The sequence below is a fragment of the Acinonyx jubatus genome, chromosome C1 (genome assembly GCF_027475565.1).
Source record: "Acinonyx jubatus isolate Ajub_Pintada_27869175 chromosome C1, VMU_Ajub_asm_v1.0, whole genome shotgun sequence".
Classification (NCBI taxonomy): domain Eukaryota; kingdom Metazoa; phylum Chordata; class Mammalia; order Carnivora; family Felidae; genus Acinonyx; species Acinonyx jubatus.
Genome location: NC_069381.1, coordinates 11225234 through 11250462, shown reverse-complemented (window position 1 = coordinate 11250462; position 25229 = coordinate 11225234). Strand labels below are relative to the sequence as shown.

Here is a 25229-nt window from a genome sequence, read left to right as displayed (position 1 = left end):
AGTACAACTAAGTGAGGACACCGAAGTCTTTTAGGGCAGGGAAAGGGGGTAGGGTCCTGGCAGCAAAGGCGGATGGTTCATAATAGTTTTCAGACAGGCAATGACCATTTAGACTCAATACAACTGACTGGGCACTCAAGGGTGGCAGGCTCAAACACCACCTCACAAAGCCATTAAACGTCAATTCCAACTCTCCTTTTGCCACCGATACGGACACTGACCTCTATGCAGTGACTAGAAGATTGTTAATTAAATGCCAACGGTGGCAGCAAAAACTACTTCACGATACAATCTCTCAGGGCAGATGCTTCTCAGACTCAAATGCTTCGTGTTGACTGCCATCCATTGTGGGGGGCTTAATCTTAAGTCAGGAAGCAATCCAGACTCAAATGGCTCTAAATCATTCTAATCCAACACCGGTTAACAGCACGATGAGATAAAGCACTGACTCTGTTGGGAAGTTACTGACTTCTGGTGAAACAATATAGTTTAGAGGTCAACAGGAAAACAGCATTTGCTTCAGTGTAAATTATATCCATTAGTGTCTAGAAACACAGTTATTAGTTTTATTTATCAATCTCTAAGGCCGACTCTGAAAGAGGTTCAGTTGTGAGTTAATGAGAACAGAAAAGATGCATCACAGTTAAGTAAATATCCAAGTTAAGTAGCACGGGGCATGTGATGATGGCCTTCGGGCACTGGCACGCCAGTTACAATCACTGTGTCAGGTCAAGGAGAACGTGGCCTCAGAGTGTGTTTTGTGCTAAGAAAGCAGCACACAGTCCTCCAAGGGCTGAGACTTCACTGGCCTAAGTGCTGACCGTAGGGGACAGGCTCAGTACTACAGGAGAGGAGAAGGGGATGAGAACAATGGATATTAAGAATAATTAAACTGTGCCTACTTTTACCCCATCTTTCTAAGGAAAAAGAAAAAAACGAAGAAATTAAGTGCTAGGTATCTAATCACAACCAGCCTGCAACCCCGTATGAAGCCCGAGGCTGGGAGTTGCCTTTTTTCCTCTTGATAAATCAGCCAGTAAACTCAGGCTGCCGTCTCCCAAATTTACACTCCAGGGAGACAGGAACAGAGTGTCTCCCGGGGAGACTCTGCGAGGCTAGGGAGAGAAGAGTCAAGTCTTAACTCCCGTTTCAGGGAGAATTAAACCTCAGCGCTGCCCACGTTATTGAACCTGTGCCCCCAGACAAGTTTACCTGGCCGAAGCCTCGATTTCATCTTCAGCGGAATGAAAATTTCTTTCGGGTAGAAGTGCCCTTCTACCACTCTAGGCAGTTGTGTGCAAGGATATGAGAAAGGAACTTCCAGTTTTCCAGAAGAAACAGGCTCATGAGACCCCTAACGGTGTAGTTACCTTCAACAACAACATGCTGTGGGGCTGATATTCTTGATTTGCTCTATTCACAATGGCCAGATGGAGCTGGCTTTTACTGGGATCTCCCTCCCCTCCTTGGACTGTTCCACAACAGTTGATGAAACTATAAATAGGAAACTATACTTCGATGTGTACGCGTGCCAACATACGGATGTATATACAGGCTGGTTGTAACCAGATCAGACGAGGTGACCTGGATGGCAGAAGCTAAGTTCCAAAACTGCGGCGGACACAGAGACTTTCAGAGCACAGACGATGACCGGATGGAAGGCTGAACGTGGCGTCTATAAATACCTGGTCTGGGGCCCACTCCAGCTGCAGCACACACACACTACATGCATCATGGCTTCTGACGCTCTGTTTGAATTAGGAAACAGACAAGCAAACTTGGGTTAACAACGCAAACCACACAGCATGCAGGGTTATTGTCTCCATTCCTCTGCCGTCTTTATAATCAGGAGCTGGTAGAATCAAAGTTGGGGAATGCTTCTGTAGTCTGGTTGGTTTAATTCTCTCACAATACACAGAACAACGTGTCAACTTCAACAGATCTTCAATAGAACTTGGAAAGGAATTCATCTCACACACCCACACACATGGAACTCATGGGCAGACGTGTGAGACAGGTGGAAACAGCAGACCCATGGATGGGATTACAAGCTACGGCAATCTTCAAGGTGAGCGAACACTTGTGACAGTCACTTTCCCAATTTCTTTCTCAGTTGACATTTATTTTTGGGAGAAAAACAAATGAAACTGGATCGTCCTGGCTTAACTTCTCTTCTAGTCAGTGTTTAGAAAATGTATCAGATATAGCTCCTATCCTTATTTTTCTGCTGATAGAAAAGATAAAAGATACTATGGTATAAGGTATCCGCCAAAGGAACAGTTTTTGGCAAAAATACTTTCACCTACTAGGTCCAGAGTTTTGATTTTGAAGATACTAGGAAGTCAGCATTCCAAACAAGACAGACCTGATGTCGAATTCATTCACTATTTAAATATTGGAAAAATTAGCACAAGCCATGTATCGTCACTAAAAAAATATCATCCTCTGGGCAAAAAAACCCACTTCCTTTTAATCCTTTTCTGAAAACTATTTTTATTTTTTTATCTTATTTTTTTATGTTTTTAAAGTAATCTCTACGCCCAACGAAGGGCTAGACTCTCGACCCCGAGATTAGGAGCTGCATGCTCTGCGAACTAAGCCACCCAGGAGCCCCTCCTTGTAATCGTTTGAATTGCCACATTCTGTTCACTATGCCTGAAAACACCTGTGGTTTCTATTTTCATCTCCTTAACTTTTTATTACAAGAAGGTAATTACCCGAAGAGGGTAACTGTTAGTAGGTTAGAAAGCATTGCTATCATCAGCCAGTGCTTCTCAAATAAAAACACCACATTGTAGGGGGAAAATAGACATTTCACAAGATGGTAATACATCCTCATTTTATTAATACCCAGAATAACGACTCAACTGACAAGTTACTAAAAACAGGTAAAACCTTCTAAGTGGGTATGTCAAACTCAGTCAAGCTTGCCTTGCAGGGAAGCTTAAAACTATTAATTCCATGGCTGTTCAGAATATTCCCCTTCCTACAACCAAGGCTGTATTTTGTATGTAAAACTCAAAGGTGCCAAAAGGTGTCAAGGAGCAGACTATGAACACAGCCAGCGTGGAAAAGTCCATCTGCTACCCACGCCCATTTTAATTTTAAGAGGCTCAGGGCTACACCTTGGGTGCTCTCCATAAAAACACTGGCAAAATCTGGCTGCCTTTTTCTTTTTTTTAATAAGCTCCTATCTTTTATGTCTTTAGGAGAAAGCTATTCCCTGAACTTGTAGCTCTAATACATTTTACTGTATCAGAAAACACAACATGTGGTATTAGTCACTGATGAATATAGCTCAAGGCTTGAAAATAACCCCAACTTAAAAGTTAATTCTCTTCAGTTTCTAGAAAATGCATCCCACAGTCACGGTTTTAGAACAGATGGGGAAAATGATCACATGGAGGTAGGATTTCATCGAGAATGTGTCCTTCCATCTTACCCAAGAAAACTTGGCTGGGTCTTTAGACTTAAACCAAGACAAGTGAGACTCACAAAGAAGTGAATGAGGAATCCCCGTGTCAGGGGTTTGCAGACGGTTCTAATTTGGCCCAAGAACACACTATGCAATCTCATTACTAGCATAAACCCTGTATTCTGATTAGTGTTCAATTATGCTCCTTATTGTTGGTTCCTTTGTCTCTGCTAGCAGCGCTTTCAGTAGATATTAATTTAAAAGGTTAGGACTGCTTAGTCAAGACGACAATGCTATCCTTCAAAGGAAGCGGGCCTAAGAAAAGGAAAATAAATGTTCAGGGAAACTGCAGAACTAAAAGGAAATGTCTGCTTACTGCAAGAATTTGTGTTAGGAAAAAGGAAACAAGATTTTTTAGGAAGCCTACCAAAATGTGCTTAAGCAAATAACTGCCCAAGGTACCTAGCACACAGCAATGGATCTGTTGAAACACCGAGTTTTTCTTTACCGTATTGAGAGAGGACAAGGAACACATCCGTGACAGCACGATGACATGGATTAAGAACTGAAAAGGTCCCCAAACCCTCTCAAGCTCCAACCTCCCCGGCTCACTGACAACAATGAGCAAGTTATCCCGGAGCATGGCCACTGCAAATACCTGCATCCTCTACGGATTTCTGAAGAGCTTCTGCTAATTCTTGGTCTGCAATCTCTTCTGGCCGCACATCCTCTCGCCCCGCCCCATACGCCAATCGGGCACACTCTGGTAACTCTCCCTCGGGCAGGAAGGTGGTCTGTGAGCCTGTCGTGCCGATCACGAGCACATTTTTCTTGAGGTCGATGGAACACTTAGAAGGAAGAAACCAAAGACGGATGATAGCGGATAAAACACCATGCAGAAAAGTTATCCTGAATTTAAATATTTAAGTTTTATTTAAGTATTTTTTTAATGTTCGTTTATTTTTTAGAGAGAAAGAGAGTGAGCGAGTGAGCAGCAGAGGGGCAGAGAGAGACAGACAGAATCCGAAACAGGCTCCAGGTTCTGAGCTGTCAGCACAGAGCCTGATGCAGGACTCAAACTCACAAACCAGGAGATCATGACCTGAGCTGAAGTCGGGTCAGAAGCTCAAAAGACTGAGCCACACAGGTGCTCCTAATATTTAAGTATTTTTTAAAACATTTAAAGTTTACAGCAGAATAAAAAAAAAAAGCTTATAGGAGAATCCTCTTTATATGATGTAGTTTTATACATATTTGTCCAACCCAACCTCTGTTCATTTCTGAATTTAAATGTAATACACATTCACTGGACAAAATTGGGAAAAATGCCAAGCATAATCAGCAGCCCCACTTTTTAGAAATACAGAGATGATTTTTTCTTAAAAAAATGAGACATACCATTTATACACTCACATTACTATTTACATTGTGCTTACTGCACAAAGTACCAATCATCTCAAAAGTGGTATATGGGCAAGGCAATCTTTATTTTTTTTTTTCTTCTTATTTTTTTTAATACAGAGAGACGGAGACACCAACTTGGAAGAAAGCTCCAGGCTCTGAGCTGTCAGCACAGAACGCACGAACTGTGAGATCACGACCTGAGCTGAAGTTGGACGCTTAACCAACGGAGCCACGCAGGCACCGCAAGGCAATCTTTATTTCGTACTTATAACTACCCTCCTTTACTGTGTATTTTTCTAATTATTTAACATAGGACAGTACACACGTATATGTTTTCTATCTGTAAAGCTGAAGACTACTGGTCGATATCATGACTAAAAAATGGGGACAGAGTGACAAGTTAATAAATTAGGTTTTATTAATACATGCATTCACTCACCCCTTCTACTTAAAATTCTGCACCTTGATTAGAATATTAATGCAATATATGTTTTATAGGATTTCGGTATTAAAACGAGTATTAATGACATGGGGGTACCTGGGTGGCTCAGTCCGTTAAACGTCCGATTCTTGATTTCAGTTCAGGTCATGATCTCATGGTTCATGAGATGAAGCCCTGAGTTGTGTTCTGCACTGACAGTGTGGAGCCTACTTAGGATTCTTTCTCCCTCTCTGCCCTGTCCCGCTCCTGCTCTCTTTCTCTCTCTCTCAAAATAAATAAACATTAAAAAAAAAAACAGTATTAGTGACATAAAAATATTGTCTAGATACGGGGGCGCCTGGGTGGCTCAGTCGGTTGGGCGCCCGACTTCGGCTCAGGTCATGATCTCATGGTCCATGTGTTCAAGGCCCGCGTCGGGCTCTGTGCTGACAGCTCAGAGCCTGGAGCCTGCTTCAGATTCTGTGTTTCCTTCTCTCTCTGTCCCTCCCCCACTCACGCTCTGTCTCTATCAAAAAATGAATAAATGTTAAAAAAAAAATTTTTTTTTTAAATATTGCCTAGATACAAAACCTTGCTGGGAAAATTTTATCACCCAGTGGACACTAATTGCTTCTTCAATCAGAAGAGTTTATCTTTAAACAAATTACTAGATTTCAGAGTGGAAATACAAATATTGTAAATGAACATAGTTACAACTCATTCTCCCCATACTAAACAAATATTTCCACTGCCGGCATCTTATCTACACCTTCTTCTTTAAGCACTGACAAGCTGTGAAGGATTTACTAAACTTATACTAGCAGTAGAATCATCATGTGTTTTCTAGATCCCGCTACAAACCCATCAAAACTTACCTGAGTTCTAATCAGAAACTAAAAGTAACACAAGAGAACCAAGTTGCCCATTATACTCTCAAACAGATGGCGGGATTTAACAGATTCAGAGAGATTTCACAAGAAGAGATTCTATTTCTACTGATAAATCGTTTCAAACCATGTATGATGACATCCTTAATTAGGGACCTTTCCAAGTCTCAAAAGCCATGTTTTCTCAGTTTTCTAGTATATATAACCAAGAGAAATGATGCAATCATACCCACGTAACATACAAAACGTCAGTGCAGAAAGATAGCGAAGCACTTAATTACCTGATGCCGTTTCAGCATGTCCAGTCCCAGAAGCATGTCCATAGGCTGTTCCTCAAGGATAGAGAAAGAGCACGCCAGGAAATCTCCTTCAATTTGAACCTGAGCTAAAGCATATTAAGAGAAGGGATTGCGGATTTTTGCTTCAAAAGCCTCATGCAATCTTTGGAAAGATTGCATTCTGTGCCTTGCTTCTTGCAATCAGTCAAAGCCAAGGCAAAGCATGAAACAAGTGAGTTAAGTATGAAAATCCAGTGCACCCGGGGCGCCTGGGTGGCGCAGTCGGTTAAGCGTCCGACTTCAGCCAGGTCACGATCTCGCGGTCCGGGAGTTCGAGCCCCGTGTCAGGCTCTGGGCTGATGGCTCGGAGCCTGGAGCCTGGAGCCTGTTTCCGATTCTGTGTCTCCCTCTCTCTCTGCCCCTCCCCCGTTCATGCTCTGTCTCTCTCTGTCCCAAAAATAAATAAACGTTGAAAAAAAAAATTAAAAAAATAAATAAATAAATAAATAAAATCCAGTGAACCCAATGACCAGTTTAAAAGTCCATGAAGGGGACACCTGGGTGGCTCAGTCGGTTGAGTGTCCGGCGTCAGCTCAGGTCACAATCTCCTAGTTCATGGGTTCGAGCCCCGCGTCGGGCTCTGTGCTGACAGCTTAGAACCTGGAGCCTGTTTCACATTCTGTGTCTCTCTCTCTCTCTGCCTCTCCCCCACTTGTGCTCTGTCTCTGTCTCTCAAAAATAAGTGAATAAATGTAAGAAAAATAAAAAATAAATAAAGCAGAATAAAACAAACACCTATGCATTTATTTCCCTGGTTAGGAAACACAAAACTCAGAGGTTCCTTATGTTCTACTGCTCATAGCTTCGTGTCTTCTCCAACCCTCCCGACTATCCTGGCTTTTGTATCAATCATTCTTAGCTTTTTAAATGATTCTTACGAGTCCTGTATGATTTTCTTTTTAATTTTTCTTTAACATTTATTCATTTTTGAGAGTGAGAGAGACAGAGCATCAGTGGGGGAAGGGCAGAGAGAGCCGGAGACACAGAATCCGAAGCAGGCTTCAGGCTCTGAGCTGTCAGCACAGTGCCCGACACGGGGCTCGAACTCATGGACTGTGAGATCATGACCTCAGCTGAAGTCGGACGCCTAACCAACTGAATCACCCAGGCGCCCCGAGTCTTGTACGATTTTTAAAAAAATTTTTTTAATGTTTATTTTTGAGAGAGAGACAGAGCATGAGCGGGGGAAGGGCAGAGAGAGCCGGAGACACAGAATCCAAAGCAGGCTTCAGGCTCCGAGCTGTCAGCACAGAGCCCTATGTGGGGCTTCAACTCATGAACTACGAGATCATGACCTGAGCCAAAGTAAGACACTTACCGACAGAGCCACAGGTGCCCCCAGTCTTGTATGATTTCTAAGTGACATACTATTTAGTTTTGTGTTTTTGAATTGCCACTCACTAATCTTTTACTCAAGTATTTTGAGGGGTGCCTGGGTAACTTAGTCGGTTAAGCGTCTGACATCGGCTCAGGTCATGATCTCGTGGTTCCTGAGTTCGAGCCCCACATCAAGCTCTGTGCTGACAGCTCAGAACCAGGAGCCTGCTTCAGATTCTGGGTCTCCCTCTCTCTCTCTCTGCCCCCCCCTCAAAAATAAACATTAAAAAAAGTTAATTAAAAAAATAAAAAATAGAAGTATTTTGAGATCGATCCCTGCACATGTAACTACTTCTTTCATTTTTAATTATCCTTTAGGGCACCTGGGTGGATAAGCTGGTTAAGCGTCTGACTCTGGACTTTGGCTCAGGTTATCATCTCGCCGTTCATGAGTTTGAGCCCCCCATCGGGGCTCTGTGGTAACTGGGGTGGGCCTGCTTGGGATTCTCTGTCTTTCTCTCTCAAAAACAAACTTAGGGGTGCCTGGGTGGCTCAGTCGGTTAACCATCTGACTCTTGGTTTCTACTCAGGTCATGATCTCACAGTTCATGGATTTGAGCCCCGAATCAGGCTCCACTCTCTCCCTCTCCCCTGCTTATGCTCTCTCTCTCAAAATAGATAAATAAAACTTAAAAAAAAAAAAATCCCTAGTGTACTGTAACGTCTAATATACCACAATTGATTTATTCTACTGCTCTGGGACTTTCTGGGTCACTTCCAATTTCTGTGGTCATAAGCAATGCTGCCCTGAGTACTCTCCTGGTGTGTATTCGGTTTCTCTAATGGTATATATACCACAGAAAACAGAATTACAGGGTTCTAGGGAATATTCAACTTTGCTGGGGGATGTTGAATTATTTTCCAAAATGTTTCTAGCAGTGTATCAGAGTTCCTACTGCTCCACATTCTCACCAACAATTAGTATTATTAGATTGAAAATCTTACTAAATTTCCCTGACTAATAATGAGTAACTTTTCATGTATTTCTTAACCATTTGGGTTTCCTATTCAATAGTGCCTGTTCTATTGCTTCTGTAATTTTTTTTTAACATTTATTCATTTTTTTGAGAGACAGACACAGTGTGAGTAGGGGAGGGACAGAGAGAGGAGACACAGAATCTGAAGCAGGCTCCAGGCTCTGAGCTGTCAGCACAGAGCCCAATGTGGGGCTTGAACTCATGGAGCATGAGATCATGACCTGAGCTGCAGTTGGACGCTTAACTGACTGAGCTATCCAGTGCCCCCCATTGCTGTAATTTTTAAAAAATGTCTATTTATTTTTGAGAGAGAGAGAGAGACAGACAGAGAGAGAGAGCGCGCGCACAAGCAAGGGAGGGGCAGAGAGAGAGAGAGAGAGAGAGAGAGAGAGGGAGGAGGAGGGAGAGACACATAATCTGAAGCAGGCTCCAGGATCTGAGCTGTCAGCCCAGTGCCCGAGGCGGGGCTCAAATCCACAAACTTTGAGATCATGACTCAAGCTGAAGTTGGACCCTCAACCAACTGAGCCACCTAGGTGCCCCTGTAATTTTTTTTTTATAATTTTTTTAATGTTTATTTTTGAGAGAGAGAGAGAGAGAGCACAATTCGAGAAGGTGGGCAGAGAAAGAGGGAGACACAGAATACAAAGCAGGCTCCAGGCTCTGAGCTGTCAGCAGGGCTCAAACTCACGAACCATGAGATCATGACCTGAGCCCAAGTTGGACACTGGGCCACTCAGGATCCCTGTAATTTTTTTTAAATTTTTGAATGTTTATTTATTTTTGAGAGAGAGACACACACAGAGTATGAGCAGGGGAAGGGCAGAGAGAGACACACACACAGAATCCGAAGCAGGCTCCAGGCTCCATGCTGACAGCTCAGAGCCAGACATGGAGCTCGAATCCACAATCCCCGAGATCATGACCTGAGCCGAAGTCGGACACTCAACCTAGCCACCCAAGTGCATCGCTCCTGTAGTTTTTTTATAGCATCTTACTGAATTGAAGGACGGACACATGCATACACACACACTGTATATATTCTGAAAACGAATCCTTTATTGGTCACTGTTATAAAAACTCTTTCCTAGTTTGCGTTTGTTCACATCCTTTATGATGTCTTTTGATAAAAAATTCTTAATCGTAATGTGGCCCGATCTACCAAATAATCTCCTTCTTAACTTTTAAGGAACTCTTTTTCTGCATGCGAGATATTCTCCTATATTTTCTTCTAAAAGCTCTGATACTGCTTTTAACATCTAGGTCTGTAACCCACGCCGAACTGACATTTGTGTGTGATGTGAGGCAGGGTCCGTTTTCCTATTCATTTTTTCCACAGGGACACCCAGCTGGCCTCGCATCATTTCCTGAAACCTTCCCTCCACTCTGTAAGATGTCCTCTGTCATTTATCAAGGTTCACGTAAGCACAGCTCTGTTTCTGTTTTAGTCCTTTGGTCCTGACATCTAGAAGGGAAAGTCATTCCAGAGTTATCTTGCCTATTCCTACAATAAAGGGCTGATTTTATTTTATTTAAAAAAAAAATTTTTTTTTCAACGTTTATTTATTTTGGGGACAGAGAGAGACATAGCATGAACGGGGGAGGGGCAGAGAGAGAGGGAGACACAGAATTGGAAACAGGCTCCAGGCTCCGAGCCATCAGCCCAGAGCCTGACGCGGGGCTCGAACTCACGGACCGCGAGATCGTGACCTGGCTAAAGTCGGACACTTAACCGACTGCGCCACCCAGGCGCCCCAAAGGGCTGATTTTAAATGAGCACATCAGGTCTCACAAAAAACCTACTGAGATCTTGATGGTACCACAATGACTACTGCTGATGAATGTGGGAGAATTCTCACCTTTGACACACTGAGTCTTCCTACCCATGACACAGCTCTCTTTTATTTAGATTTCCCTTATGATCATAGGTTTTCGGCCTGCTGTCGTAGCCAAAGCTGCAAAATGCTAAGACCTGTCCATCCACAAGGAAGGACGCGAGGGACTGAGACTTACTTTGCCTCATCCTATTATCTTCCTACCTAAAACCATGGAAAAACCAAACCCAGACTCTGAAGCAAACCAGTTTGTGGTATTACAGTCCTACTGTGTGTAGGAAAGTACGTGACAGTAACGTATTTAAACTACCCTAATTCTATATAAATCAATAAAAGAAACAAAAGACTCTAATAAACAGACAACTATATTACAAAACAAAAAAGAGAAAAATGGGTAGAAATGATCACTTGCAATGAGAGAAGAGCAACTTACAATAAAAAAAAAAACCACACTTTTTAAATCTGTAAATTAAGGGACTAAAAATTAGTAATACTTGATTGTAGAAGGACATTAAGATGAATACTGACGAAGTGCTGGAAAAGCCATTTTGGTGCAAATTAGAAATACATCAAGAGGCTTTAGGTGTTCATAACCTTTGACTCAGTAGTTTCATTGACAGGAATCTTTAGTAAGGAAAAAAAAATTAAAATGTGCACCCAAAAAACCCCACAAAAATCTACTGCCATATTACAGTAACAAAATATTGGGGGAAAAAATTTATCCTAAAAGTTGACCACTAAACCCATATAAGAGAATCCCATGCATCTGCATGGTGCTTATGAAAATTATAGTAACACTGAGAACATGTTATTTTTTCTTAAAACAGAGTATGAAATTCTATACATTATACGACCACCTTTTACAAGAATAAGATGCAAGGGAAAAGGGTCAGAAGGAGATTACTTGGTGGTTGAGTCTCAAAGGGATTTAAGGAATTAAGAAAAAAAAATTTTGGTTACAAAGGAAGGACTGAGCACATGTATTTATCTCCATTTACTCCTAAAAAATTACAATAAAAGTTTATCTTTTTTAAGGTACAAATCACTAAGGGCAAAAAATAAATATAAATAAATAAATAAATGAATAATTTAAAAAACACACACAGAAGAGACAACTGAAACGTAATTTTGGGACAGAAAGCAGAGGACAGTGAGGAAAACTGGGAAGCAAGCCAATTAACATCACAGAACCCCCAAGTGTTTCATGAACAAGTACCTCTGCAGGCAGGGGTAGAGGTGAGTCCAAAGGAGCAAGACTGGGTGAAGGTCTATGTAGGAGGCACAGTTAGACCTTGGGGTTCCCTCTTGACCTCTGCTCAGCCAGGTGACTATCTCCTTTCCCCCCAACAATAGACTAGAGGTTTATTTTCTCAAGAGAGTGAAACAGAGGTGCACATGGAGAAAGACAAAGACACAAGAACCTGACTGAATCCCAGGGGGATTAAGTTTAAGTTTACTGAGCCTCTAGCCCTTCCCCCCTTCCAACTTCCAGATCACCAAATATCGCCAAGGCTGCCTACCCAAGTAATGTTCCAAACAGCCTTTTGGTGTCCCCGTCTTCACTATGAGCAGATGCCAAGGATCACCAGATATCTGAGAAAACCATCAAACAAATACAAAATGTAACAGAAAGGTTGGAAGGCAATGTTGAGGAAATCCCACAAACACCCACCACACCCAGGACACACGAAAGAAAGAAAGAAACAGGAAAGAAAGGAAACTACAGGACAAGTCTAGGATAGGACGTTATCCCACCGAGTAACAAACATCCTGGGGGCGGGGGAGAGGAAGTGAAAGGTACCCCTTGCGGTGGATGAAGACAGATCTACACCCAAGCACATCATTGTGAAATTGAAATTCCACAACACTGAGGTCAAAGAAGATTCTATAAGCTTCAGAAATGGAAAAGAAACCTTTCAAATATAGGATCAAGAACTGAGACAGCAGCCAGCTTCTCCGCAGCAACACTGACAAAAACTGTGGAAAACAAAGTGACTTCCCACTTAGCCAGACTGGTAGAATATCGGAAAACAACAACAATGACAAATTCTGATATTTAAGGACACAGTTTCCTCCCTTATATTCTTTCTCTGGAAGCTACCCTCCAATAAACTGAGGAGCAAAATTACAAAGAGCAAGACAGAGGATTCACATAATCCCATCTAAAAGCAAGAGGAAAGCAGCCTTTGGGACCCAGTCAAGAGAGATCCTAAAACAGCAGCTGTGAAGCAGCTCTACAGCACTGGTCCAGTCTCTAGAAGAATCTTCAACAGGATGAACTGTATAAAGGAGATTTACACAACTAGGTAAGTGTTTGGGGACTGAGGAACACTTAGAATACCAGATGACCAAAAGAAGACAATTACTAATTGTAAGACAAACAACACAAAGAGAAAAGCAATCATCTTCAATTGGGTGGCTCAGCTCTCCACAGTATTTACGTGTCAGTGACAGCACGACAAACATGTTATTTCGAAATATGGAGGTGAGCACCACAAGAAATGAGCTAACATAGTTGAAAGCGGTCTCGGTCTCGAAGGAGCAGGAAAATAGTACATGGGGACTGATTTCTTGTAACAAATTAAAACATGTACATGTGTAACTCTGACAGAACACAGGATTTAACATTTCTGGGGATCAGGCTTGCTGGATCAGGTATGCCCACACAAAACAAATTGTGAAACACCCACTACCCTGAAAAGACTCCCATAGTGCCTTTTACTCACCTAGATGTACCCTTCCAATAATCTTCTGGGTGCCCACTCCTTTGGCAATCCCTGCCCACCGACGGTCCACCAGCCTCATTATATTACACCTTTCTGCACAAGCTTGGCTCATAATAGTCATCTGGGCACCTGGAAGCAGAGGGAAACATCAGATAATAAAAATGAAATCCACGTTTGTGGGCAGATTAAAAACTGCAGCCTGAGGACAAGGCAGAAAGCAAGTAGTCCCCCAGGCTTTTGTCTGTGTACGATTATTCACACCTGGGTTAGTCTAGCCCTCAGCCGTTCTTGCCACGCTTCATTCAACTTTCAGTTCCACGCTGGTATCTGAAACACAGCGTAGAAACCTGATAGTGACGGAAAGAGTATTTTGTTTGAATGTCTCGTTAAATTTGTTTCATGAGATGATGTTTTAAAACGTTACCAGCAGAAAGCAAAACTACCCGGAGAGGACTTCCAGAAAGTCAAACCACATCTACAGATGGAAATGTGTTAAGTGCTCAGTTAAGCACTCCTATACACTCAGGTCAATCTTCATCAAGTATCTCTAAACATCTTACCAGATTATTTTTATTCCAATGTTGGGACTTTATAATTTACCATGTAAAACCCACCATCTCTCAAAAAAAAAAAAAAAAATTAAATCTGAACTCCCCATCTCTGCTCCAACAATCACACTCTGTTTCCTTTCAGGAAGAAGGCATTTAGGGTCTTTTCTCTCCTGGTTACGTGTATTCACCCACACAGCTGGAGCAAGCCCGCACAGGACACAGACACATCTCTGTTTTCACCTACAGCCCTAATCTCTCTCACAGATTCTGGTCTACATGCCCGTGTGCTCAACATTTCCATCTCAAGGCCAACAGGGCTATAAAGCTCTTTTCTCCCCCAGTAATTCTCACTTTGGATTTCTCTCTTTACCGAGGGAATTACTTTCTTACAACATAAAACTTAACACCGTTCACTTGTGACTCCTCTTTTTTTTTAATTATTTTTTTTTTTAACGTTTATTTATTTTTGAGACAGAGAGAGACAGAGCATGAATGGGGGAGGGCCAGAGAGAGACGGAGACACAGAATCGGAAGCAGGCTCCAGGCTCTGAGCCATCAGCCCAGAGCCCGACGCGGGGCTCGAACTCACGGACCGCGAGATCGTGACCTGAGCCAAAGTCGGACGCTTAACCGACTGAGCCACCCAGGCGCCCCGTGACTCCTCTTTTTTAATTTTTTTTTTTTAACGTTTATTTTGTTTTTGAGAGAGAGAGAGAGCATGAGCAGGGGAGGGGCAGAGAGAGGGGGAGACACAGAATCCGAAGCAGGCTCCAGGCTCTGAGCCGTCAGCACAGAGACCGACGCGGGGCTCGAACCCACGAACTGCAAGTTCATGACCTGAACTAAAGTCGGATGCTCAACTGACTGAGCCGCCCAGACAGCCCCCGTGACTCCTCTTCCTTTAGCCTTCCCCTCGCTCTCTTTTTTTTTATTTTTAAAATTTTCATTATTTTTTTTTTAATGTTTATTTCTTTTTGAGAGAGGGAGAGAGACAGAACACAAGCAGGGGACAGGCAGAGAGAGAGGGAGACACAGAATCGGAAGCAGGCTCCAGGCTCTGAGCTGTCAGCGCAGAGCCTGACACGGGGCTCGAACCCACGAGCCATGAGATCATGACCCGAGCTAAAATCGGGCGCTCAGCCGACTGAGCCACCCAGGCGCCTCAGCCTTCTCCCCCTTCTCAAACTCTGCTCCAACCCTGTGAGTAAGTTTTATGCAATTTCTATTTCTGACCTTCCTTCTTCTAACTATAGCAATCGGCCTAGCTCACACCCTATTCCCCTTGCTAATGGACAACTTCTCTGGTTTCCAAACCACTCTGTGGATGCATAATTTAAAGCAAGGAAACAGTCCTGCCCCTGAGGGGTACGGACTTCTCCAGATCTGTAACTATCTTTGGTCTTCCTCAAATAATCGTCTTCTTCAGATCACTCATTCCTCTGCTCACAAATCCTCCATGGCTTCTACTCTTTAATAAGATTAGCCTCCAGCTACACTGTCACAGCTTCACAACCTACCTCATCCTGGCCAAACTACTTCCTGCTGCAACAGACTGAGTATCTGTGTCCCTGCAAAGTTCCTATGTTAAAACCTGACCCTCAACGTGATGGGATTAGGAGGTGGGGTCTTTGGGAGGTGATTAGGTCACAAAGGTGAAAGTCTCAGGAATGGGCTGAGTGCCCCTGCACAGGAGACCTCGGACAGCTCCCTCCCCCTTCCCGCCATGTGAGGGCACAGCCCGAAGAGAACATCTGTGAACGAGGAAGCAGGTCAGCAGACGCTGGACCTGCCTGCATCTTCACGGTGGATTTCCCAGCCTCCAGAACTATGAGAAGTAAATCTGTGTTGTTTATAAGCCCCCCAGTTGACAGTATTTTTATAGTAGCCCAAACAGACTCAAATATCAGACTTCTACTCTGTTCAAAACCCTCCAATTTGACAGGAAGAAATTGTTCCCTTTGCCTCTTACTCGCGCTGACCCTCCTGCAGAGCGCCCCCTGCCTTCACTTTCTCTGATTTCCACTTATACTTTAAGACCAAGCTCAAAACTGTCCTTACCCAGTGAGTTTTCCTCTCCTTCAGTTCCAACACTCCCTGTTCGCATTACTCATTAGGCACCTTACACTTCATGGACACTGAAAGCTCTTGGCACTAGAGGAAAGTTAGATTCAAGAAGGCCCAGCAAAAGTGAAGGAAGAGAAAACTGGAGAAGGCAACTTTCCTCTTTTCTTCCCCTCTCCTCACTCTACCCCACAGAAGCTATTTACTGATGTAAAGTAAGCAAGCCCGACACGAGAAGGGTCCCTTTCACCGCTCCCCTGCCTTCTCTCAAGCCTCGGCTTGAAGCCCCATCTTCTTGCTCATGGAGACAACTCAGTTCAAAGCCATGCCTGAGCACCCCAGTCGTGGTGCGAATGTGGTCTCGATGTGTACCCAACACGCATCGGATTTTTGCTGTTGTGGAATCTGCCATCAGATCTGGGGCTGGACCCACAGCCTGCTCCTTGTGACCCTGTCTACCTGAAGAGGGACACCACCTCTCAACGTCTAAGCCTCCCTACCTACAAAATAGGGTTAATAGTCAAACACAGCTCACAGGGATTTCCTGAGGACTAACTGAAATTAAGATGATTTATATTAAGCACCTAATATGTGGCCTGGCGTACAATAGAGGCTCAATAAATGTTGAGTGTGGTAATATTAGAGTCTCTTGGGTATTTGTCTCTCTCACTCACAGGAGCCCCATTAGGCTACAGTTAGTGAGTCTTAACTCCCACTCAGCACAAGTGCCCTGCCTACAGCATTCAACAGACATTTTTAAACCGAATAATCGGCAAATTTGCTTCTCCCAAGAATGTATGCATCTCAAGATACAAACTTTTTTTTTTAAAGTAGGCATCATGTCCAGTCTGGAGCCCAATGTCTGGCTTGAACTCACAACCCTGAGATCAAACCCTGAGCTGACGTCAAGAGCTGGACATTTAACCGACTGAACCACCCAGGTGCCCCCTCAAGATACAAACTCTTAATGACAACTGAAACCTAGCATGTGCTCAAATAATTGTGGATGAACAAACGGAGGAAAGTATTACTTGAGCAGAGGCTTCTACTACTCTAGGAACTCATCCTATCTTACAGCCTGAGGGAACTGCACAGAATGAAGACACATAAGACCACTCAGCCATACCCGCACGGAGCTCTGTGCGATCTTGCTGAGAAACAGAGCTATTACGGTGAGAAAAGGTGCCAGCTGGTACAGGGATTATCTGAATCCTCAAGTGGGAAACTCCCTGTCTCCTGACCTGGCTGTTAAGTTCTTTAAGGCCGAGAGCCCCGACACACACGCTCCCCCTCCTCGTCCTGGCAAAGCGCTGGTGCACAGACCGTGCTGAAATATCTGTCTGACCTACACTCCATGCAGCCGCTTCTTACAGCTCCTTCTGCTGAACCCATTTACTCCCAAATTTCCCACAGAGATATCCGAAAAACTCAGGATGCCAAATAAGGGGAGGTAGGAAGTTAAAGCAGATCCTGCGAAAGACAAAACCAGTTAAGAAATGATTACGGGTGCCTGGCTGGCTCAATCAGTAAAGCGTGCGACCCTTGATCTCAGGGTTGTGAGTTCAAGTGCCACGTTTGGGGCATAGTTTACTTACTTACTTAAAAAAAAAAAAAAAGATTACAAAAATAAACCTGTGACAACAGACACACACAAAGCTTGGCAAGTGACGTAACCCCCAGGCTGGTCAGGTGGCAGCCTGGAGGACCACTGCCATCTTTACCGGGGTTAAAGCAGAGTCTCCCCTTCTCCCTGTGTCAGGTCAGAATGTCGGACAGATGGACAAAGACAGAGACGTCACCTGAGTCAACAAAGGCTTTCACAGGATGTCCATTCACTTTGCAGTTAATATAAAGCATCACCACTTGGCCAAAACTTTCAGGAGCCTCTTCCATAGCTATTGTCATGTTTTCCTCGATGTTCTGTTGCCTGCAACAAACCAAGTAGAGCGAAATCATCATCTGTTTCAGAAGTCACAGTATTAAACACAGACGGGGCTTTCTCTTCCACGAGTGGCAGACGCAGAGACACAGATCTTTGTGAAGACTCTGATGGGCGAGACCACCACCCTTGAGGTTGAGCCCAGTGACACCAGTGAGAATGTCTAGGCTACAATCCGAGACCAGAAGGGCATCTCGCCTGAGCAGCGGCTTCTGATTTCTGTGGGCAAACAGCTGGAGGATGGCTACAATACCCAGGAAGGGTCCGCCCGGTGCTTGGTGCTTGGCCGGGGGGTGGCACCCTCCAGCCTTCCCTCCGCCAGCCGGCCCAGAAATACAACTGCAACAAGATACCTGCCGTGAGAGCTCTGCTCACCTGCACCCCTGCGTTGCCAACTGCCACAAGAAGTGTGGTCACAGCAATGACCTGCGCCCCAAGAGGAAGGTCAGATAAGGCCCTTCCAGCGGCTCTTTGCCTGCGGGACGGCCCCCTGCCCGAACCCCAGAGCCTGTGTGCCTCAATAAAGTCTCCCTTTCACTGACTGAAAAAAAGAAACCACACACCAGATGTGTCCGTATCTTTTGCCCCATTATAGCAGCTGAGCCCTGGAAGTGGACATTGGCACTCTCCCCTGCAGCAGGTGAGGTAGTGAGATACAGCTGGCAGAAAATCTAAAGGCACACAAATTACTTCCACGTCAAACAGTTCTGCACCCTTTACAAGCTCAGATACAGGAAACTGAATCTCGGGAGAGTAAGAGTCAAAATCTTTTAATTCTGTAGAATGTCAGAATCTCGTGAATGCTTCCGTTTTCACGGGAATTTACTGGGTGTCTGGGTATGCGTCCTATGTCCAGTGCGTTAAAGACGGTTGGCAAAGGTGAAACACAGAGGTTTCTTTTTTTTTTTTTTAATGTTTATTTATTTTTGAGAGGGAAAGAGACAGAGTGCAAGCAGAGGAGGGGCAGAGAGGGAGACAGAATCTGAAGCAGGCTCCAGGCTCTGAGCTGTCAGCACAGAGCCTGACGCGGGGCTTGAACCCACGAACTGTGAGATCATGGCCTGAGCCGAAGTCAGACGCTTAACTAACTGAGCCACCCAGGTGCCCCAAAACACAGAGGTTTCAACTGCCCTGCTGCACCCGCTGCTTCACCTCCAAGACTGGGTTTTCTACCTGTAAACGAGGGGGCGGACTCCTACTCCAGGACTGCTAAGAGGGATACGGCATCTACGACACAATGTTACCAAAAGAGCAGATGCTGGGAAAACGCACACACCTCTTTAGCTACCTGGCTATCACTTGGAAAACCACACACACACACACACACACACACACACACACACACACACACACCCCCCCCCCCCCCCCCCCCCAAGCAAACCATTTCTTCAAACATTAGACAGATTCTAATTCTTAAACGAGAAAGGGATGTAAAAGGGAGTTCCAGCTTACTTCTACATCTCCTGTCTCCATTCCCAACCTCCTTTTAAAAACATCACCAAACACTACCAACATTAATGGAAACGAGGGCAGGCGCTGGGCAACGTACCCGAAGACTGAGATACTAACAGAACAGGGCCCAAGATTGGGGAGAAATTATAACCGCAGGCGAGGGGCTAGCACATTACAGGCCGCCGCCTGCGAACTTCCACGGGAGCGCAGCCACACCACTCAGTTCCATCCTGTGGGGTCATCTATGGTCGCTCTGATACCGCGCTGGCGGACGGGAGTGCTGGTGGCAGAGACAGCACGGCCTGCAAACCCGATGATCTTCACGGTCCGGCTCTCTGTGGACGAAGTTTGTGGAGCCCTGTTCTAAAGTGCAGTGCCTGTCCTTCTCGCGGTAATACTCCACCTCAAATGAACTGCTGGTTTTAGGAGTCATTCTGTAAAATGCATGAAACTTCTCAGAAAGTCCAAGGCACCCTCGTTTAATTTAGTTGGGGACACATGCGAGCTATTATACTCCAATGTATACATACGCTGAGGAATCGCTGGTGCAACATACCAAATAAAACTTCAAAAGGCACTTGACAGAACTACACAGCTTTTCTCTTTTGTCACATTATTAAATTTAGAGATGAACTAAAATTCGTTGTATATTCCTGACCTTGCGTTGACTCCAACCAAGATAAATTTCAGCAAAAAAATCTTCTGAGATAATACCAGTCGCTTTGGCTATTCTGAGTCTCTTCAGAGGCACAAGGTCTTCTTGAAAAGACTGTACGCGTTTTCCCATTTCCTTAACCTCCCCGGGCCCCCCTCGAGCTACACAAATACGCCTCGTCTCATGGCTACTCTGCCAACAGTGCAGGGTCAGGGTTCGGCCACGATACCCTCCACCCACCCACCACTCCTGCTTCTGGATGGAACACATCTATTTTTTTTTTTTTTTTTTTAGAGAGCGAGCGAGCACGCAAGACCACACGCACCACATGTGGATTCTCATTTCTCTCTCATCACTCGATGGGGGAGACTTTACATCTCTTACTTGAGACATTTCTGGTCCATAATCCTTCACTTGAGAAAGAGAGAGACAGAGAAAGTGTGGCCGCAGGGGGGAGGGCAAAGTAGGGGCAGGGAGAGGGGGAGGGTGGGAGAAGGAGAGAAGAAGGAGAGAAGAAAGAAAGAGAGAGAGAGAGAGAGAGAGAGAGAGAGAGAGAGAGAGAGACTGTCCCAAGCAGGCTCTGTGCTCAGCACGGAGACTGACACGGGGCTCAATCCCATGACCCTGGGATCATGACCTGAGCTGAAATCAAGAGTCGGACATTCAGCTGAGTGAGCCCCTGAACACATCTATTCTTGAGAATTATGTCAGGTTCCCTTACAACTGCAATGTGGTCAAGTTCAGAGAACACAAATTTCTTCCTATTTCTCTGGGTAGATTTAATTAGTGAGATGTTTTTGTTTTTTTTTTTCCCCAAAAATATTCATATACTAATATACTGACGCAATTAATGGGGACACTTAATCAACAAGAACACAAGTGAATGGCTAAGGGCTAGCAACTGATTCCGGCATACAATTTAAATGTCCCTGATTTCAAATGTAGTCAGAGAAATAAAAGATAAAATAACCATTATCTGACTTCTAAGCTGACAGTATAATGTAATGACCAAGTCAGGCTTCATCCAAGTAACCAAAGATTATGACAAAGAACACAGTTCTTCTTAGCTATGCAGTGGTTCCCCCTTATCTGCAAGGGATACATTCCATGACCCCCAGCAGATGCCTGAAAACACAGACAGTACTGAACCCTATACATACTATGTTTTCTTCTATATATACACACCTAGGATAAAGCTTAATTTATCAGTGAGGCCCAGTAAGAGATAAGCAACAGTAATAAAACAGAACAATACTCTGTGGCAAATGTTATGTGAACGTGGTCTCTTTCAAAATACCTTACTGTACTGTACTCACCCTTCTTGTGATGATGGGAGATGCTAAAATGCCCACGTAATAAGATGAACTGAGGCGAATGACACAGGCCTTGTGACACTGTTGGGCTACTACTGACCTTCTGATGTACCTGCTCCTGGACTGCAATTAACCACGGGTAAGGTGAGGGACTACTGTGCTAAAGCCTTCACCGTTCGCAACAAACACGACATGGGGGTGGGGGGCAGCTGTGCTTTCGTTCTAACAGACTGACCACTGACCAGCATCGTTCTTGTGACTCATGATGTGACTGAGGTTGGCATTAGCATCATTATACCTGCTCTGGCCCCACCTCTTATGATGCTGATCCATCTGGCTGACTGGGGAACAGAGCACAAGCCATCTGCATTTTTAAAGCTTCCTATGTGATGCTACCTTAGCCCCAGGTGCGAGCCACAGCATTAGGGAAACTGGAGCTGGAAATGTGTCTGGCAGTCTGTTTATCCACGGAGGCCAGCTCAAGAACTGCAGAAGGAAAACAGACCCAGGACTACAAGGGCCCATCCGTACAGGGCTCTCTAATCCAATCATGCTCAAGCCTGGGTTTAATTAGGGCTCGTGTATTATGTGTAAGGACTGAGATTCCAATCAGCCTGTACAGACAGCCTAACAGTCTCACCGAACTGGAGCTTGTGCGCAGTCCTGGGGTCATTGACCCCAGGTTGATGGGGTTGCTCTAATGATGCACCGCAGGCTAGTCCGGGAGTCTTCATTAAAGTCCCCAAGTTAGGTACCCGTACTTTGTAACGTTAAATCCACACATGAGGAGCACGGAAGAGGAGAGTGACCTAAAAGGCTGAAATTACTATCTCACATACAAAACAAGGACACTGCCTCAAAGTAGATGCCCGACTGATACCAGGTCACCTGTCATTTGGGAAATCTGGATTCTCTAAAGCTTGCTCTTTAGGTAAAGGGTCATTACCTTATATCTTCCTCTATTTTTGCCTGAGCTTCAAGATCAAAAGGGTCGGCAGAAAAGAGACGAATCCTTTCTTGCTCTCTCCGGGCTCGGTCCTGCTGCTGTCCCTCCAGGACCCTAGAAAATTTCTCTACAAAAACAACAAGGGGGACATCTTGAGTACCACGCTATTTCCATTCTCTGTTAGTACTTTTCCAGATCAAATCGTTTCTCAAAATACAACTATAAAAGATGCAGAAAGGATGCCTAAGAATTATTTTAAATGGGCAATTACATTTACTTGCTATTTCTGAGGCAAGACTACGTCCCCTAAATTCAGTGTCAAGAAATAAAGTATTTTCAAAAGTCATTTATTCCGGTAAGAAATTATCCGTCATACTGTTTCTACTCAGAGGTAACAGCATTTCAATTTAAATCAGCAGAAACAGCCATCTGTGTGGCAGATGAATGACCCCACTCCTCTCCTCCCCGCTGCCCTCATTAACCTATTACGCAGAACTAAAACAGAGCGCGACCACAGGGCACGGAGTCGGTGGTGCCGTCGCAGCCCTGCGTGGGGACAGAGGGCAGCCACACCTGCAGCGGCACAGCACAAGGCGTGGGCATGACGAATCACCGTGTTGTGCCCCCGTGACTCTACCGCCAACACCGTGTGTCAGCTACGCTTCGATGAGAGACGACAACAAGACCCACAGGGCACTACAGCCCCGCTTTTCCGGCCACTCCCTTGAGAATACCCCCTGCTTAGACCAGGGACGTTACATGCAAACTATTGTCAGTCCACCTACAGGACCTCGTGAGTAACAGGCAGGAAAATGAGCAAAGAGAAAATACTGCTTGCTATAAAATGTATGTCACAAGAACCACCTTAGTCTCGCTGTTTCTTAAATGAGGGCGTATTTAAATGTATCAAGTTCTACGTGCCATCATCACGGTCTTTGGCGATTAGATATATTGCGGAAGAAATTAAAGACACCAAGATAACGGTCATATGAACTATCAATACACACAACATGAAGGAACCTAAACCATATTAAGCTGACAAAAGAAGCCCGACATGAGAGAGGACATACTGTGTGATTCTATTAACCCGGAGACTGAAAACACGATTTTCAGAACGGCAGTAGCCCATAAGGGGCGGAAACTGACCAGCAGAGGACATACTGGAATTCGGGAGCGAGAAAAATATTCTATCATCTTGACTAGGGTGGCGGCTCCAGGACTTTGCCAAAACTCAATGAACTGTATACTTAAAACCTGCGCATTTCTGTTAGGTAATTATTACCTCAGTTTAAAAAAGGGTCAGCTGAAGAATGAGCTATTGAGCATCTGTTACGCTTTAAAATGTAATCAGCACAGTTGCATAAACCCAGGAGTAAAACTGGAGAAATTTACAGAGAAAAACTTTATTCATCGAGCTGACTAAAAACAAACATTCTGTTTAGCTCAAGAATGGCTCAAACACAGCAACAAGCTATTGGCGACAACCGACTATCGTCAATCTTGGGGTGGGTGAGAGTCAGAGGGCTCCGTTTTGCCATACGGGCTGATGGCACCAGACAGGTTTTCTGTCCCTAAGAGCATTTCACCTGGCATCAGCTGGCTTACTGGTGCTCTCTTCAACTGAGGCTCCCACCGAACAGGTTAGAATACCAGTCCCTAGGTTATGTGCCGTGAAAATAATTTGGGGGAACAAAAAACCGTCAGTGGAGGAGGCTGGTCAAGCTGGATTTCCGAACTCTGTGCTGTTGCAAAATTGGACCACGACCGCCACTCAACTCCGCCTTTGGCATCAGCATCACTTTACCTCTCGGAGAGCAACTGGGGTGCTCGAGAGATCACGTGACCTGGCGGGCTGAACACCCCCGTTGCTGGAGTTTCTCCAAATTTGCCTTGACACCACTACTTCCCCTCAGGTCCACTCGCCAGTCTTCCACGTCGATAAGCTTACCAAGGTCTCCACTGAGCAGAGCGTCCGCCAGGGGTGGATTGCGCTCCTTCAGCAAGGACAGCTCATGGGGGTTGGCCAGCAACATGTCTCGGAGCAAGGCTGGATTGTCCAAGCCCTGAGGAGATGAAGCTATGTCTCCGGGAGATGAGTGGGACTGCTGTGCTCCTGGTGGCCGGCGCTGCCGGGAGCCTGACGTGCCAGGCACGGCTATACTACGGAAGTCTATGCGGGGCAAGTCTGTTGGGGAAAATTGGTTCAGAGTTTACTTCCAGTGACACACAAGCATTTGAAGGGCACAGCGGAACATTTGCTGGTGAACGGTATACGGTAAATGGTAATTGCAGACATCTGACCCTTCCTCGGCGCTCTCTCACGCTGACTGAATATAAAGACTGCAGTCTGAGTGAACCCACAACCAAGAACAGAAAAGGGGTGCAGTCAATGGTAATGACCTTAGATTTTTGGCTTCTACAATATCCCAGAAGACATAACAAGTTTTTACTTACTTGTATTTTTTTTAACGTGTATTTATTTTTGAGAGATAGAGACAGAGCGTGAGCGGAGGAGGGGCAGAGAGGGAGACACAGAATCCCAAGCAGGCTCCAGGCTCCGGGCCGTCAGCCGAGCCCAACGCGGGGCTCGTACCCACGAACTGCGAGATCATGACCTGAGCTGAAGTTGAACACTTAACTAACTTAGCCACCCAGGAGCCCCTACTTACTTGTATTTTTAAAAAATTAAAGCTAGTCTTAATAAACATAACCACATAAATCTGGATGTAATTCTTGAGAAAAACTCTAGTTTGTTTTGACATTTCTCAAAGGGCCCGGACACCTGGGGTAAAGAATACTATACAAACCAAGTGAACTGCATAAATTTTAGATGTAAAATTCTACAAGTCTCTGCTAAACATACTCGTTCTTGGAACTTACACTTTCATCTGCGCACCACGGCTAACTCCTCTCACACCCCCAGGGAGCTAGC

General features: G+C 44.7%; 1 protein-coding gene and 1 pseudogene across 4 annotated transcripts in view; one reads left to right on the top strand and one right to left on the bottom strand.

Moving 5' to 3' along the window:
* The window catches only part of DDI2 (DNA damage inducible 1 homolog 2), a 45041-nt gene that overhangs the window by 9291 nt on the left and 10521 nt on the right, over nt 1-25229 (bottom strand). The window contains exons 3-9 of one of the 4 annotated variants that reach the window (XM_027060341.2): nt 24246-24482; nt 22298-22424; nt 17792-17919; nt 13381-13509; nt 6409-6512; nt 4074-4263; nt 1686-1748 (exon numbers count right to left, since the gene is read on the bottom strand). In XM_027060341.2, the coding sequence (XP_026916142.1) occupies nt 1732-1748; nt 4074-4263; nt 6409-6512; nt 13381-13509; nt 17792-17919; nt 22298-22424; nt 24246-24482 (932 nt within the window). In that variant the 3' untranslated portion in view covers nt 1686-1731. The other 3 variants (XM_027060334.2, XM_027060339.2, XM_027060337.2) reach the window with 3 other exon arrangements.
* On the top strand, nt 18000-18601 carry LOC106975569 (ubiquitin-60S ribosomal protein L40-like; annotated as a pseudogene).